At 44.4% G+C, this 18,439-nt stretch overlaps 1 protein-coding gene across 2 annotated transcripts; it reads right to left on the bottom strand.

The window, feature by feature from the left end:
• Positions 1-906: 906 nt before the first annotated feature.
• DLEU7 (deleted in lymphocytic leukemia 7) lies at positions 907-10,980 on the bottom strand. Of its 2 annotated transcripts, XM_073583324.1 has the most exons (4): positions 10,848-10,980; positions 6,435-6,517; positions 5,564-5,943; positions 907-2,499 (listed from the first exon to the last, which is right to left on the bottom strand). In XM_073583324.1, the coding sequence occupies exons 3-4, from the start codon at positions 5,918-5,920 to the stop codon at positions 2,293-2,295; spliced, it is 564 nt and encodes a 187-aa protein (XP_073439425.1). In that variant the 5' UTR covers positions 5,921-5,943; positions 6,435-6,517; positions 10,848-10,980; the 3' UTR covers positions 907-2,292. The 2 variants fall into 2 exon arrangements, with proteins under 2 accessions (XP_073439425.1, XP_073439424.1); XM_073583323.1 differs by lacking the exon at positions 6,435-6,517 and having other exon boundaries at positions 10,848-10,976.
• Positions 10,981-18,439: the final 7,459 nt, after the last annotated feature.

Raw genomic sequence — 18,439 nt, 5'->3', positions numbered from 1 at the left:
ATCATCGCACCTCTGGCCAGAACTGTGCACTCTCCATAGAAGCAACTTTGCCTCTGTAACATCGAAGGAGCACAATTGTACTGATGTTTGGCAGGACCGGGAGCTAACAGCGCACTCCAGTGATGTGGACAGCTGTAAAAATTGTGGATGTTTAGCCACTGCAGAGGTGGCTGAAAACCTAGGCAACGAGCAGTAACCAGTAAAATTTTAAAAAAATTGCTGTGTTTTTGAGAAATGTGTGCCATATGGAAACATTGGGGAGATCAGTACTTTGCAGGCTGTATGTGGTGATACATGAAATAATTTAAAGGGAATCTTCCCTCGGGTTTTTGCTATTTAATTTGAGGAAAGCATAATGTAGGATCAGAGACCCTGATTCCAGGGATGTGTCACTTATTAGACTAAGTGCTGTTATTGCAATGCAATCATTGTTTTATTAGCTGGTGATTATCACTGCAGGACTAGGTCTCACATGCAAGGCAGTCCAGCTAATCTGTATAACCCCGCCCCCACCACTGACTGGCAGCTTGCCAACTGTCTACACAGGAAGTTGCCAATCAGTGTAGTGGGCGGGGTTATGCATAGCTCAGCATTCTCTGACCACTGGTACATCTACAGCAGAGAAAACAGAGATTCTAGCAGAACTTCACGAAGCAGTCCAGTGAGTGACACATCGCTGGAATCAGGCTCTCTGCCCCTACATTATGCTGTTTTCAGATTAGATATCCAAAACCTGCTGACAGATTCACTTTAAGATGAATTTCTGCGTTTTCTGCAGCAACAAGGGAGGAAGAGACTAGAAGAAACTGATGCAGAGGTAAAACCTGCACAGCTTCTTCTCAGGGTCTCTTCCTTGGGCTCTGTATATATGTAGTGAGAGTCTTAGAATAAACATTTAGAAGCAGCTATGTCCACCAAAGTTTATTAACCCTTTATAAGCAGCAACTTCCATTTCCTTTATCTGGACTACACAGGGACATCTTATTACACAGCTGATGAATAATAAGTTCAGGTAACTGATGATGGTGGGAGTACAAAAAAAATAATTTGTGCTTAGCTGATTTTCAGCAGATTGGGATGTGTTCATGAATTACTGTAGTTTGCCACATTCAGACTTCACTTTTGTCAAATTTATGATAAATTAGGGGATTGGATTCTCTTATTGTAGTCTACGGAGCAGCAGCTTGACAAAATGGTAAAACATTTGATTTGATTGTTCACCCTGACCCCTGACCAGATTTGAGCACAAGGCTCCATTTACCAATCAGCCAATCACATACTGTATAGAAATTTAATGCCCCCCCCCCCTTCTGCAGAGTTGCTATCTTCCAAAAAGGATTTCCCCAGATTTCGTGCTCATTCTGGTAAAGTGGAAGCAAAACATCATAATACTGAAGGGAAAACATCTGCTTGCTAATGACATGTATTTCAGAAAAGTCTTAGAACATCATCTTCTGCTACTTGTGTTTTTCGCAAAAGTGATCGAATCTTCTTTAAAGTGGATCTGCCACCAGTTTACACAATACAAACTGCTCTTGGCTCAGATATCTAAGTAATAACATATACAGTTTGTAATGTGAAATCTGATGCCAAATTCGCTTCAATTGTTCCTGCAATGGTGAAGCAGTGAACTTAAAGGTGTTGTCTGGTCTTAGGCTACAAGTCCGCAGTCACTTTATGTGAGTGCGGGCTTGTGAATCCACACATTGTGTGCCCTGCGTGCTGTGACGATTCCCTGGCCCCGGGAGCGCGGTTAAGTGAACGCAAGAATGCCATATGCATACTCCCGGCCACATTCCGACTAGACTGTGTCCGGCCCTGCTCAATGTGCTTGCATTGAGCGATGCAGAGCACTGCTAGTCAGCATGTGACCGCATGTATGCAAATCAATTACCTGCGGTCACACGACCTCCGATCTCAGTGTCGGAGAATCCTCACAGCACGCAGGACACACGATGTGAGGATCCACAAGTCTGCACTCACACAAAGTGACTGCAGACTTGTAGCTTAAGTCCAGATAACCCCTCTAAATACCCAGTGCAAGGTTTGCCTCCAGAAAAGATCACAGGGGTCCTAGCAGGGAGACACTTTGTGATCAGCTTATTATCAAGGAATTCTTCAATCAAGTAGGTATTGTGCAAAGTGGAGAAGGCCTTCAAGAACTAACAGTCCCCCAGCAGAGATATTGATGGGCCATGTCATAGCTTTGTCAGCAGAATATACTGTAGTAATAAAACGGTGAATAAATTAAAGTATCATCACAGTCCCTCTGGAGTACAGCGGCGTCTGGTCTTAGCCCTCCTGGAGTTTCTGTAGAATGAGTTTTAGCTGCTCCCGGACGGATTCACAGTAATCACAAGTCTTGTTCGTTATTTTCCAGGTCATATTGGTGATTATCGTAGTCAAACATTCTTGAGCTAAGTTCAGATCTTGATCAAACTTTCGGTCGTCTGTCTGCAGAGCCATATGTGTGCAGATGTTCCTGAACTCTACGCTGTCCTGGGGAAGAAGAGGAATGATATGTTACATAAAGGGACGATTCACTATTAAGTGTAACCTAAATGGTTATTCCCATCTTTAGAAGTGACATATATCCTACTGATAGGTGGGGGTTCGTCTCTGGGACCTCCAAAGAGTTTGAGAACGGGGCGGTTGGCTTTTCCAGGTAATTGAATGGAGCGGTGATGCGTATATATCCAGCCACCGCTTCATTCAGACAGGGCATTTCAGAGCTCCGTTCTCATTGGGAGATAACTTCTGAAGATGAGAATAACCCTTTAATTACATATTCGACATAGGCACACAAATCACATGTCTACTGAATATTCCTCATTTATCAGCTGTAACAATATGACAAGAGCAAAAATCAGATTCCTCAGCCTATATTCTGTAGAGAGATGCTGCTGCTCTGTTTTATTGCCTGAGTCCAAAAAAAGAAGCAAATACAGGAAAATACAATTCCACCAATTCCACTCATTCCAACAATGTACGGGCATCAATCAGTCATGATCTGTTGGGATCCGACCCTCTGATCACAGTGTATGAACAAAGGCATTGTTATGTAGGAAAAATCTGTGCTCAACATGTGAAAGGGAGGCGATTTCATCCAAAATAAGCTTTGTGCTGCCACAGCTGCTAATGGCTTCTTGTTATCATGGAGATTTTTAAGAGTTTATTTTTCACCATAATAGACTTTTGGAGATACAGATGAGGCTGATCAGTAGGGGTCTGTCTGCTGGAAGCCTTGTTAATTGTGGGAACAGAGTCCCAGTCTCCTTTTCCTGCTGCAGAAGTGGCTCCACTCACTCTGCTATGGGATAAATAACTATTACAATGGTACCCAAGAGCCCAGAATCTACCCATCCTATTAAATACAAGGCATGGTTATGATTGTGGGACTACCCCTTTAAACTACAGCTCCTAAAGTGTTTGTATGCTACACAGGTCACATAATCAAGCCTGCCATACCATGAGATGGTTGTCGGATGAACATTGGTTTGGCCAATTGTCCGTCTGGCAGAGATCCCAACTGGCTAAACCCATACACAGGAGGACTCATTTGGCTGAGAGTTCCTGTGCACTCTATGAGAGAGCCATTGCCATATATGTCTGGTGACAGATTATCACCAGGAGACGGCCCAAAATTGGACATGTCTGATCAAAATCTCCCCCCCAACAATAAATTGACCCGGGCCCACCAAACACATTAAATTGCTGTCCGCTAAACCCAATATTAGAGGGTTTGGCCAACATTAGCCTAATGTGTATTTATTTTATTCATTTATATAGCGCCATTAATTCCACAGCGCTTTACAGAGATTACTGGTTATGTGTATGTGGGCTTTAGTATTAATTTCACCATTCCCATTAGAACAAAATCATCAGAACCCACCAATTTCAGAGGGATTGGCCGACTAGCTAATATTTATAGGGCCTCCTGAAAGATTATGTTGGGGGAAATAAGGATATGACAGTTGACATTTAGCACCCAATCCTTTTGTTCTGAATTTGGCAGCAGTTCTCTCAAATAGAACAAAGGAACGTGTATGGGTGAGTCGAGAGAGACTAATGGTTCGGCAGACATGGGTTTGTATGGTCAGCTTAAGACTCTCATGAAGAAAATGGCAAGTATTAAATTTTCACCAAATTGGTCAAGAAACTTTTTATAGCATACACCACCATGACTATTCGTCTTGAGAATAGAAGCCAAACTTGTTTGGCAAGATGTGTGGCCTAATTAGATACACCATGCAGAAATCAGAAATTCCAGCTATCATTGCCCAGATCCAGAGTAAAGAGCTTCTAGTGAGATTACGTAAGCTGCCATTGATCTCCGGAGCACATGTCCAGTTTTCACGAGGTGTGCTGCTGAGAATGATGATCTTTGGTGCAGCCCAATAGATCATTTCACCCAACAAACAACATCAGGCGATCATCAGCCTGTTCACACTGCAAGATTATTGTAAATGAGTGTTCCCAGGAATGCTCAGTCATGAGTCTTTCAGTGGAAATGCAAAATAAGTCTTGCGCCTGCTGATAAGAATTAAGGAAGCCACCAAGTAACGCAACCCATTCAAGCTGCCCTGGTGTACAACCACATCCTGTCTACACCTACAGAGAAAATTCTGATAAAATAAGATTATATATTTTTATATAATTTTATTTTTGCAAGGAAGCTGTAAAGCATAGTTTCCCTTAAAGGAGGTTATACACAAAAGGGGTTCTTATAATTGGTATTTGATTATAGATGGGGGTGCTTTGCTCAGGCCTCCCTCTAGGAGCCAAAATAGAGAGAGTCTCTGTAACATCTAAGCCATCCATGTGTTACATAGAAGGGCTTTATTCAGAACCTTTAAGGGTATGTTCCCACGGTCAGTAAACGCTGCGGATTGGACGCTGCGTACAGCCACACCGTCCAACCCGCAGCGGCCAGATGTTACAGCATAGTGGAATCCCATCTCCACTATGCATGCACAGACGCCCGCGGATCACCTGCAGAGACGGACATGCGGCGCGTCTTTTCAGACCGCAGCATGTCAATTTATCTTGTGGAGACGCTCAGTCTGCGCAAGATAAATATCACCGTCCAATGTATAGGACGCGGTGATTCCGCATGGTCCAATGAACACATGCGGAATCACCGACGTTCAAAAGCCGGCAACGCTTTGGACAGAGCGGACATGTGCTGCGTCCAAAGGACTGCCGGTTTCTGCCCGTGGGAACCGAAGCGCTGCCGGAATCTACCTGTGGGAACATACCCTTAGTGGAAATGTCTAGACAGTGCATGCTAGATATGGCAAAATCAGCCATTAGCCATGGGTGCCACAAGCTGGACCAGCTGCGGTCAGCCAAAGGCTGTGGCCTGTGGCTCTTTCAATATGAAAGAGTTTGTTCCCCAGACTGGAAGATACACCGGAAAACTGATAGCTGTACCCCTGTGTATCAAAATATAGAAACATGGAGAATAGCAGTACGCCGTTAAGCACTCATCGATAAGTTTTCCATATACTATTTGCAATGATACCCCCTCCAAAAATATTCACCATATGTGATCTGTACTCACTTTTAGTTGCATAGTAAATTCATGGTCCAAAGACAAGTGGTCCAGAATATTTTCTTCCACCACTAGTAGTGATAATGTTGACTGTGCTACTCTGGAAAGACGGTTCCTTGAAGCCTTTTGTGCCAGTGTAAGTGACCTGGTAGAAGAGACTGACGCAGTATCTGATCCCTCTGATTCCAGCTCCAGATCAGTCAGTGAAGCAGGGGGTCTGGTGTAGCACAGGCTGCTGCCTGATGCCCCCTCCACCAGGTATATGTTATTGCACCTTATGCCCCGGTCCTCCAGGAGGGTGATCAGTGTGGTGACAGCCTTGGCTTGGTGGCTGAGGACATCTCTCACTAGTGCTGGTCCTGGCATTGTCCACTGTGTCTGCTCCTCAGCTGCAGAATGTAAAAGACAAGAGAAATGAGGGAGGTCTGACTTTATTCCAACACCTCAGCGTGAGGTCCACACTTACATTGTGTAACCTGACACAGTGGGTGACCTTTGTTCTATCTCATGGTCAGGGTAGGATGCTACTTTTTAGTAGACAGACCGCACACCACTGTTTCATCATATTCATTCGGCCAAATATTATATTTCAGGAACCAGTGCTATCTTATCTGACTCCGCAGATTCACAGGGAACTTGCTGTACTTCGCACAAGTCATGAGTCTGAAGAGCAACTGATCCTTGGCCCAGGGGATCACACAGCAGTGTCATTTCATGGCCTCATGTCCCTGTCACTGCAGCACAAAGCTGCTGATTCAGATGTGATATTCTGCACCCAGAAATTCCAGGACAGTCGGTAAAAATAGGAGACTTTTTTTGTCCTATCCATAGAAAAAATTTAAAGTGTCATTGATTTTTTTGGAATCTGATTAAACTTTACCGTTTACTGTGATTGCAGCTCATGCCTTCATATCAGAATTATGGACTGTAGACATGGATCACTTAGAATTTTGAAAAACTGTCCTGAAAAAAATAAAAAATCAAGTTGGCAACCTTGTCTGGATCAAATTAATATCCATTAACCCCTTCAGCACCTTGGGGTTTTTTGATTTTTGCATTTTTGCTCCACTTCTTCGAAGTGCCAAAACTTTTATTTTAATTTCAAGAGTGATGAAATTGCAAAAAAAAAAGTGCAATTCACTAAGGGTATGTGCACACGCTGCGGATTGGGGTGCGGATTTGGCCGCACGGATTTTGTAAAATCTGCAGGTAAATCTGCAGGTCAAAAGACCTGCGGATTTACCTGCGGATTGCTCTGCGGTTTTGCCCTGCGGTTTTTCATCTCCACAATGGAGGAGATGGTAAACTGCAGCGGAATCCGCAGAAAGAATTGACATGTCAATTCTTTCTGCGGTTTCAAAACCGCAGGAAAACCGCGCGGAAAAATTTGCACCGTCTGCACTGCGGTTTTTTATTCCCATAGGGAGTAATGGTACTGTACACCGCAGCAAAAACTGCTGCGGACACCAGCGATTGCAATCAGCTGTCATGTGCCGGAAAACATGTGGGCTCAGTGCCGAAGCCCACATCAAACGGGATGTGACCTATGACGTACCTATACAGCATAAGTTTTAAAGGGGTTAATATAAATAAAAAATTATGAAAGCTGCACACCAAAAAAATCCATGCTCAAGATGGTCTTATTGCATCCAAATAATGTTAGACAAAACAGCAACATTTCAGCTCATGGCTTGGATGCAATGAAACCACCTTCACAATAGATGGAGTGCTGCTTTCATAATTTTTGCTATTTTTCGGTACCTTCAGTATAGGAGTAAAGGCCCCGTCTCACATAGCGAGATCGCTAGCGAGATCGCTGAAGCGTCACCGATTTTGTGACACAACAGCGACCTCACCAGCGATCTTGTTACGTGTGACACTTAGCAGCGGCCAGGCCCCCTCTGTGATGTCGCTGATCGTGCTTGAATGACCTGGGCCATTTTTTGATTGCTGGTGTCCCGCTGGCCAGCATGCATCGCTGTGTTTGACACCGATGAGCGACCTCGTTAGCGACTCAGAAATCATGGACGCAGGCGGGAGTCGTCAGAATCTCAGCTGTTTGACAAGGTCCCAACGACCGCCGAGGTTGTTATACGGCTCGCTGGATGGTTGCTGTGTCGTAGGGTAAATCTGACTGTTTGGCAGCTTACTAGTGACCATTTAGCGACGCACCAGCGATCCTTACCAGGTCGTATTGTTGTTGGGATCGCTGGTGCGTCGCTAAGTGTAATGGTACCCTTAATTTCATGGAGGTTTACACCCACACATATTGGAATTCTTAAGGCTCCATATATCTTAGACTAACATTGGTCAAACCTGCCAATATTGATAGATTTGACCCACCATCTAAAGCCCCCGTTACACACGGCGAGATCGCTAGCGATATTGCTGAAGCGACAGCGATTTTGTGACGCAACAGCGACATCGCTAGCGATCTCACTAAGTGTGACACGCGGAAACAACCGGCTCCCTGCTGTGATGTCGCTGATCGTGCGCGAACGTTCAGGATAATTTTTTGATCGCTGGTGTCACGCTGACCAGCATGCATCGCTATGTTTGACGCCCCTTATCAACGACGAGCGACCTCGTTGGCGACTCCAAACCCATATAGATAGCGCTGAAAGACGCCTATTCAAAGTCTGAATCGCTATTATAGACAGTGTGTAACACGGTACCAACGATCGCCGTGGTCGTTAGTGACATCGCTGATGCGTCGTTATGAAGATCGGCCTGTATGACTGCTTACTAGTGATGCACAAACGATCTTAGCCAGATCGTATCGTTGTCGGAATCGTTGGTGCGTCGCTACGTGTAACGGTACCCTAATGTGTATGGGGGCCTCCAACTCTTCCCGATTAGATAATGTTAATAGAGATAAAGATGTGAGACGTTTGATTTAGGACTGGGATTTGGGATTTTGCTCCTTAATGTATGCGCAAATAACGTGTTTTTCAGGTGGGTACACTACCTACCCCGCCTGAGAAAATGCTAAATAAACAGTCAAAAGAGTGAACATATGTATATAATGTAAAGAAGACTTACTATTCATATGTTAAGGCTTTAGGTTTCCAAAGATGCAAAGCGGTTGAAAGAAGTGACCTAAAAGTCAATAGCCAAAGACATCACAAACAAGACAACCAAAAAGAAGCTTCAGGGCAAAAATGCCAGAATGTCCTGAAGCGTCTTCTTCCTGAAAAACTCGCCGGATTCGCAAACATCTACAAGATATTGTGTACACATACCCTAAGAGATAAACCACCTCCAGACATGTCCATCAGAGGCGCTCTACTAGAGAGCACCGGACTGCTTGGCAGAGTGTGCACTCCTATGTATGGGGGAGTCCGGGAGAGAGCTGTAGCTTAGCCGGCAGCTATCTAAAGTATATGAGAGGCTGTACAATACTGTTTCCCCACCTTACCTATCTGAACTAATATCCATTAGTAGTTGTGCTGTGTGAATGTCTTATATGGAAATTGGAGAGTAGATGAACACATTTTACTATAAGGCTTTTACACGGCACATCGGCAGATTGTACGACATTCATTCCCCAATCGATCATTCCCCACAAGTCCAGAGATCAAACAACTAATGATTATTCCTTCTTTCTTCTGATGATCATCATTCGTCCATGTGTATGCGCTGCCAACAGTGCGTCAGTGATGTACACGGTTTCGAAAGAACAATCACGAACGAATGTGGTATGAAGCCCTCACAGTGATCGAAAACATGGGCAGATCATCCATATAGCAAGTTTATCATTCCACATCTACTGAACTGTATAAGCACCATTAATAACTTAGTCAAGGTAAGGACTTGCTCACACCAGCAAATAAACAGAACGAGTGTAATGCCGATTCAGCATGCGAAAACAATCACATCATGCTACAAATGGCTGTGAGAATGGGATCGTATACACACATACAAGTCTATGAGTGCGTGTGAAACATCGCACTGCACTCAGATGTCACCTGAGTGCAGTGCGATTCCCACGGACGCGGCAATGGAGATGGAGAAATTAATTTCTCCGTCTCCTCTGCATGTGTGCTCAGATTCTCTCATACCAGCGGATCAGTGAACAGAGCACGGACACTCGGCTCACACTCACAGCAGAGCAGGGGCCGAAGGTCATTAGCATCTCTTGCATCGAAGGCCATACGTTAGTGTGACTCCAGCCCAAAGGAATGTTGGCCTAAAGCCCCCGTTACACACTGCGATATCGCTAGCAATATCGCTGTAAAGTCACCGATTTTGTGACATTACAGCGATATTGCTAGCGATATCGCTGCATGTGATACTTACCTCCGACCGGCTCCCCCGCTGGTTATCGCTGATCGCGTGAGAAGCTGCTGGACCATTCCTCGTCGTCCACTTCCTGCAGCGCTTCCTGCTGTGACGACGAGCGACGCGTGGAGCCGGGCGGGAGGACGCAGGATCGCCTGGTGTGACAGGTAAGTAGCGATCCCCGTCCCCAGCGATGTCGCTGGTGAGATCTGCCTGAGTGGCAGCTCACTAGCGATTCACCAGCGATCCTGACCGCGTCATATCGCTGGTCGGGATCGCTGGTGAGTCGCTAGGTGTAACGGTACCCTAAGTCATTAGATATTTGTTGTCCAGCCAATAGATTTGGCCTTTGCTCATAATCCATAATATTCCAAATTCTACTGGATCTGCAGACAGCCAGCTCAGGGAGGCAATTGGTTGCCATGCCGAAACACAGTCTGTGACCGAGCTTTATAGGAGATCGTCAATTTCACAATACACAGGTTATAAAGTTCCCCTAAGTAGGGGATTAATAAAAATGTAAAAAAAAAATTCAAAATATTTATAAAAACTATCTAAAAGTTTAAATCGCCCTTTTATCCAAACATAATGAACAAAACATAAAAAGAAAGGGAAAAAGAAATTATAATTTTTTCTCACATTATTTAGAGCAGTATATTGTAAAATGAATTGTGTTACTCTTAACTACAACTTGTCCTTCAAAAAAAAGCCCCTGTATGTCTATGCCAATGGAAGAATAACGATAATTATGGCTCCTGAAAGAAGGGGAAGAAAAATCGAATGCACAAAAGCAAACTAAAAGAAGCCGGCACTGCTAATGTATAAGAAAGTGTAGCAGACTGTATATGCCGAGGAGCCCAGTACCACTTGCTATACAGTTTTTATTATGGGAGACTATTGTGCTATATGACCACACAGTGGCACACAGTATGTCTCACTCTTTCACTCATCCACCGGGGCAGAATTCTCTATTGCAGAGTAAACTGTACGGATTTGCAGTAGATTCTCTTACCACATGTTACCATCCTTGGAGAATGGGGATCATCACATCCGAGTGTTGCCGTCTTTCTACATCTGAATGGCACAGGATTATCATATGGCTGTTGCTCAGCTCAGATAATTATATTCTGTTTTATCGGGAAGGTGCAGCGTAAATAGAAGGTAACACAACTGGTTAGGGGAGTACGGTAATGACCTCGTGCTCCATAAGATTCATCACTAAAACGTGAAGGGAGTGTAAACAAACTACAATCTCATCACACAGTGTTTCTACTGCCAGGTTAACCGGCCTTTGTAAAAATTACTAACTCACTGGATCATGTAATTGGTTGACCATATTACTGCTCACGGTAAATCACCCTGTTCATTGCGGTGATTACCCAGTAAGCTGCTCTTATTCACTTAAATGGATTTTCCCACGAATAATGTTCATTTTAATCAATACATCTTGGAATATTAATAATTTCCACAATTGGATGTGTTTAAATAAAATGTTCCTATGCTGAGATAATCTTATACATGTGTCCCTGCTGTGTACTGTGTAATGGCTGTGTCTCACCGTGCAGGAACATGGTCTGATCATACCACAGCTCCTGGGCAGGGGAGGAAGCAAAAGAGAGGAGACAGACAGGACAGCACAGGATCACAGCGGATTCTTTCTGTGAGGTAAAACATTTCACTGCCTGTTTGTAAAGAATGTTTTACTTCAAAGAAAGAATAATTTGTGATCCCGTGCTGTCCTGTCTGTATACTTTTTTTCTTCCTTTCCATACCCAGGAGCTGTGGTATGATCAGACATGAACGGTTAGACACGGCCATTACACAGTACACAGCAGGGCGCATTAATATCTCCTTTCCTCGGCTATTATCGCTACTTTAGCTATGCCAGTTTCGTAGCCGGACAGTGCGCATGTGCACTTGCGGCTTCTCTCCTTCGGTCTCTTCCGGCATCACTCGGCTAGCCCGCACGATCTGCTCTCACTGCGTGCATCTCTAACTAGCTCTTTCGGTCTTTTTCGGCACTTTCCGGCTTCTGCGCTCAAGTGGCCAACAGGAAATTACCTTACCAGCTTATAAAAAGGTCCTTGTGCACGGTACACACCAACTTTCCTGGAACGAGCCACAGATGGTCATCAATACAGATAATTTATCATTTTCATTTTCAGTGCGCTATTGTTTCACTATTTTCTCACTATTTTGCTACTAGTCTCTGGCTTGTTACTGTTTCATTTAGTCTGATTGCCGTATGTGAAGTCGGGAAGGAATTTTTTCCCCAATGTGAAGCTTACTTTTTGCCACATGGGGTTTTTTTTTGTCTTCCTCTGGATAAACATGTTAGGGCAGGTTAGGATAGGATATGGGTTGACCTAGATGGACTTAAAGTCTCCCTTCAACCTTAATAACTATGTTACTATTTGTTATTTTATTGTTTACCTTTTTTCCTTTTTCTTTTCCTTGGCTTCTAATGGGAAATAAGATGACAATAATTATAACTAATTTTTATTGATGTCTTTATAACTGATTTATTACTACATTTGGGATCTTTTTCCTCATGCAATATATGATAGTATGTTATGGATATCCTTATTTTTTCCTGTTTATGTTCCTTCCACTGAGCTTTGGCTAGGGACATATACTTCTCATTAAGCACATGACTGGCTTATATATTGGATTTTATATCCATTTTTCTTGTTTATCTTTGTTTTAATTCTCTTGATATGAGGAAATTCACTATCTTATAATGATTTCACCTATGAATATTACTGAATATATGTAAATTGCGGTGGATATATATAAATACTATTTTGTTTGCAAAGCTTTTGCTTTTTCTTTTTGTGACATTAAAAATTTCTATCATTTTGTAATGTAGAATGAACCCTTGAAAAACGCCATAGGCTGAAACGCTGGGAAATTATCTTCTGTTATACTGTACCTTGGCTGTGAAATTCCCAGAATAAAGACTTTACTTTATATGCAAGATTCCATGATATGAATAGTCTCTTCATTAAATTGGACTTTAATGAGTGCTAGAGGTTGTTCTATAATACACTACATAATACACATTGTCAAATGACCACAGGCTGGCGACATGCACAGGATGACCCTTCTTCCAGTGTGCATAATCTGTAATAAATATTCACTGTCATTGTTCTCGGCAGCGCCAGTTCTGCATACACAGTATGATGTGCTGCCGAGAATGATGACTTCTTTTGCTCATTCGGAGGGTGATTGGCAGCCTTATTAAGACTGTACGGGTATTGTGAGATGAGCATTCCTAGATATACTAGGTCACGATAATTGTGCAATTTAAATGGACCTTTTGTCAACATTATATTCTAACACATTGCTGATATCAAACTACTGGGAGGTGTAAAAAGAGTAGTGTCTAGTACAAGATGTAAACATTTGTAATGTCACAATCTTTGAATAGGAGAGAGGAATAATAATAAAAAAAGAGATTTACAGGACCCTGGTCCAATAGCCATTTCTATGATCTGTGTCCTCTTCCTATCTCCTATGTGAACCTTTTCCTATCTCCTGGAATCCCCAGCACCTCTTTGCATTAATAACATCACAACATCAAGACGGGTATACTATTCAGAAGAAGCACCAGGGATGGAGGTTCCCAAGGTTCTGGTCTGGCAGCCTCGAACTATCAACTTATTCGAGATGGACCTGGATGCCTTTTTTGAAAAATATAATACAGGTTGTGGGTACTAGATTCTGTGATGGGATGTTGATCCAGGGAACTAGCCAAGATGGAAAGCTCAAACATCGGACAACTACTCAACACAAAGACAAAAACATTGACTACTGCCAGGTACGACCGGGACAAATTTGAGATGGATGGCAAAAAACTGGAAATTGTAAAGGACTTCAACCTACTCGGATCGATGATAACTCAAGATGCAGCAATAAGTCCGGAGTCAATAAGAGAAAAGCTGTGTGCAAAACAACCATGAAGTCACTGGACAAAGTTTTCAAATTGAAGAACATTTCACTGGGGATGAAGACATGGCTTGTACATACAGTACTTTGGACTTTTCTGTGGTAACATAAGGATGCAAAACCTGGACAAAAAAGAAACAAGACAGAAGAAGAATCAACTCCTTTAAAATGATCTTCCCACAGAACTTTCATCCATATGGTCTCCATGACTCGATAACGAGCCAAAGGTCATTAAATAATAGTCTGATTACAAATGTGGAGTTGGAAAGGATTTTTTCCTCTAATATGGAGCTGTTAGCCTCTGCCCCAGGTCCGGACTGGGACAAAAAAGCAGCCCTGCCACACAGACCCCACCAGCCCACAAACTATAACACTCCTCACCCCCATCAGTGAATTTTTCTATACTTTGTGGTGCCCTTCACTCTCCTAAAATGAGATATTTGAAAAACCTCATATGAATGGCGCCACAGTGCGTATGATCGACCACAGCTGCATTTACATGGTGCTCTACAGAGCTCCGATTTTCAGGATCATGGGAGTCCCAACAGTCGGATCTCCAGCAATTGAAAAGTTATCCCCTATCCAGAGGAGAGCGGATTACTTGGGATAATCCATTTAAACAGCTTTTGCAATATTTTATTTTTATTTGGCCACAGTAATATTAAGGCTGTGTGCCCACATAAGCGGTTTTTCTTATAATGCATTCTGCAATTTCTGTGCACATGATGCGTTTTTCTCTGCAAAAATACCAAATCAATCTTCGACAACAGGACAGAAGAAGAAGTACTGTGCAGTGCATAGAGGGCCGGCTCCAAATTTTTGTGGGCCCCGGGTGAAAGTCTCAATGGGTCCCTTTAACACATACCACAATTCATGATGCACAGATACAGCAAAGAAATATAGGTATACAATGCCAAAGATTTCACTTCTTACATTACATGAGTGTGTCATGATCTCAGTGCGGGTTTGACTCGCACACGTGGGGTTAATGTCTGGAACCAGTGCTGATGACTGGCATTTCTGGGATTAAAGGTTGTGATCCCAGTGCAGGCTTACCTGCACACCTGGGGCTATGATTGTGGCCTCTCCCTGGTTCTGGGAGAGGCTTCTTATAGCCTCAGGACGCTCCCATCCCTGTCAGTTATACTCTTGCCCTTGGCATAGTGTGGTGACCCCTGAGTGTGTTTGTGCTGTGTTCTGGTTGCTTGATTATCTGTGTATGACTCGGTCTGTGCTCTGGATATTGCTTTGGATTCTGCTTGGTACCTTCTATGTCCGTTTGGTTTTTGATCTCTGCTTGGCCCTGACTATCTGTTCTGTCTCATCCCTGGTACGTTACTGCTATCTCTGTGTATGAACCCCGTTTTGCCTGACTCTGAGTAATCCTGTATGGTGTCTTGCCATCTCACTAAGCAGGACGCTAAACCCCGCCCCCTTAGTCACATGATCGTAGGTCCTGTGTCTGCTTGCTAACTTCAGCGTCCACAGGTCCTGTGTATTGGTACTTTCTGACTGTACCTGACCCCGGTACCCCTACAGTGCAGGTGAGTCCCTGCTCAGTGGAGGCTGCACGCCGGCGCTGACAGGATCCTGACATTATAACTGAACATTAAGTTGTTTTTTTTTTTCCACTGCTGAGAAATATGGATCCCATACAATCTCTTGCTGAGCAAATGAAAAATCTGAGTCAGATGTTTCAGGGTTTATCTCTGGAGCAGCAAGCTCGTTCTCAGCAGCAGGTTTCTGAGACAGTGCGGGGGGCTTTAGCTGCTGGGTCTCTGGGGGCTGGGGCGAGTGATGTTGTTTTGGTGTCCCCAGAACAACCTGTTAAACTGCCTGATTTATTTTCTGGGAACAAAAAGGAGTTCAGGGTCTTCATGGAGGGGTGCAAACTCTTCTTTAGTTTGAGGCCACATTCCTCTGGGGACGAAAGTCAGAAGGTTGGGGTCATTATGTCTCTGTTAAGAGGGTCCCCACAAGCTTGGGCTTTCTCCCTTCCTCCCACTGCCCCTGAGAGAGTGTCTGTGAATGCGTTTTTTGAGGCCCTCGGGCACATATATGATGAGCCGGACCGAGTGCGATTGGCAGAGGACATGGTGATGAGTGTCTGTCAGGGGAAACACTCGGCTGAGTGGTTTTGTACAGAATTCCGCCGCAGAGGTCTCTTGGGACGATGACGCACTCCGAGGACTCTTTCGCAGAGGCTTGTCCGAGCGGTTACAGGATGCCTTGGCATTACATCCCCCACCTAACTCTCTCGAGGACACCATGACCCAGGCCATTCGGATGGACCGCAGGCTGTGGGCCAGGGGGGAGATGCAGGTGGAGACTCCATTGTTCCCTAGTGGAAAAGAGACTGTTTCTGTACCCATGGACGTAGGGGCTCTCTCCCTGAAGGAAAAGGAGAGACAACGCCGGAGAGAAAAGCAGTTATGCTTCTACTGTGGTAAAATGGGACATTGGAAAAGGGAGTGTCCTGATTGTCCATCCTCAACCCGGTCGACGGGAAAGGACTAGGTCTGGGTAGTCAGCGGGGAGACTACTCAGACCCTCAGGTACCCTTTTCCTCGTTTTCTAAGGTGTTGCTTCATGTGGAACTGTTAGTGGACGATTGTTGTTTTCCCTCTACAGCTTTCGTGGACTGCGGATCATCCATCAATCTCATTGACTCCCAATTGGTCACATGCTGTAAGGTAGGGACAGTTACTTAAGGTTCCGATCAAAGTGGTGGCCATTGACTCCTCCCCCCTCACTAAAGAGGGAATTCTCTTTTTGTCTGACTTGTTTTCACTCAAAGTGGGCGCTACCCATGTGGAAAAATTAAGTTGTTTGGTTCTGGACAATCTACCAGCAGGATTGGTGTTGGGCATGCCCTGGTTACAACACCATAACCCAGTCATTAACTGGAAAACGGGGGAGATTGTTCAGTGGGGGTTTAATGATTCGATGTTATGTGATAAGTCTGCACTATTGGTTGAACCTGTTAAATCTGTATCTGTGTCATCTGTCGAGCTGGAAGGTATTCCGGAGTACCTTAAAGAATTTGAAGATGTGCTCTCTGAAAGCGAGGCCGAGACGTTGCCTCCACATAGACCCTTTGACTGCGATATCGAGTTAGTCCCGGGGGCTAAATTGCCTAAAGCCCGTCTGTTTAATTTATCTGGCCCTGAGCGCTTGGCCATGAAAGATTACATTGCTGAGAGTCTTCGCAAAGGACACATACGTCCCTCAGTCTCATCTGTGGCGGCAGGGTTTTTTTTTGTAAAGAAAAAAGATGGTGGTTTACGTCCCTGCCTCGATTTTCGTGAGCTGAACAAGATTACTGTATGAAATACGTACCCCCTTCCGTTGATTCCCGATTTGTGTAACCAACTTTCAGGGGCAAAATGGTTCTCCAAGCTGGATCTTCGGGGGGCATATAATTTGATAAGGGTCCGGGAGGGGGATGAATGGAAAACCGCGTTCCTCACGACCGAGGGACTGTTTGAAAATTTAGTCATACCGTTTGGTCTTACCAATGCCCCAGCCATATTTCAGAATTTCATCAACGTGGTATTCTCGGATCTCATTGGTCGTTTTGTTGTCATTTACTTAGACGATATACTCACACGACAGTCAATCTCATCTGAATCATGTACGAACAGTTCTCCAAAGACTGAGGGAAAATAATCTGTATGCCAAATTGGAGAAATGTGTTTTTTGTTCAAGAATTATCTTTTTTGGGATAAATTGTGTCCTGTGAGGGTTTTCGCATGGACCCCAAGAAGGTGCAGGCCATTGCGGATTGGGTGCAACCCCGAGACCTTAAGGGTCTTCAGCGCTTCTTGGGGTTCGCCAATTATTACCACAAATTTATTCGGGGGTTTTCACAGGTGGTCAAACCACTCACAGATCTTACTTGTAAAGGTGCGGATGTGAGAAACTGGTCCTCACTCGCAAAAGAGGCCTTTGCGACCCTAAAAAGAAGCTTTATGTCTGCTCCTGTGTTGGTACAGCCAGATCCGTCCAAACCATTCGTCGTGGAAGTGGATGCCTCTGAGGTGGGGGTGGGGGCGGTGTTGTCTCAAGGGCCTGCCACTCTAACTAACCTCAGGCCATGTGCTTTCTTTTCCAAGAAGTTCTCTGCTGCAGAAAGAAATTACGACGTAGGCAATAGAGAGCTTCTTGCGGTCAAATTGGCGTTTGAAGAATGGAGGCACTTTTTGGAGGGGGCCAGTCACCTGGTTACGGTGATCACGGATCACAAAAATTTGTCATACATTGAGTCTGCTAAAAGACTAACGCCCAGACAGGCCCGTTGGTCACTTTTTTTTTCCCGTTTTCAGTTTACGATTACATTTTGTTCAGGGTCTAAGAATGTCAAGGCTGATGCCTTACTGCGCAGTTTTCAGCCGGTGTCGTCCCCTGAGCCACCGTCCTCCATTCTTCACCCTGGGGTTGTGATAGCAGAGGTCTCATCTGAATTGGAACGGGAGATTCAGGGGGCCCAGTCGCGGGCCCCGGCGGCCAAGCCGGAGGGGAAGTTGTTTGTCCCAGAGCAACTTCGCCTGAAACTCTTGTAGGAGTTCCATGAATCCAAGCTGAGTGCTCACCCTGGTATTTCAGCCACACGTCTGGCGGTGGCTAGGATCTTTTGGTGGCCTACCCTTGGTTCGG

This window comes from Dendrobates tinctorius, unplaced genomic scaffold (assembly GCF_039654945.1).
Source record: "Dendrobates tinctorius isolate UK_male_01 unplaced genomic scaffold, ASM3965494v1 ptg000075l, whole genome shotgun sequence".
Classification (NCBI taxonomy): Eukaryota; Metazoa; Chordata; class Amphibia; order Anura; family Dendrobatidae; genus Dendrobates; species Dendrobates tinctorius.
Note: the sequence above shows the minus strand (reverse complement) of the source record. Positions and strands in the feature narration are given on the sequence as shown.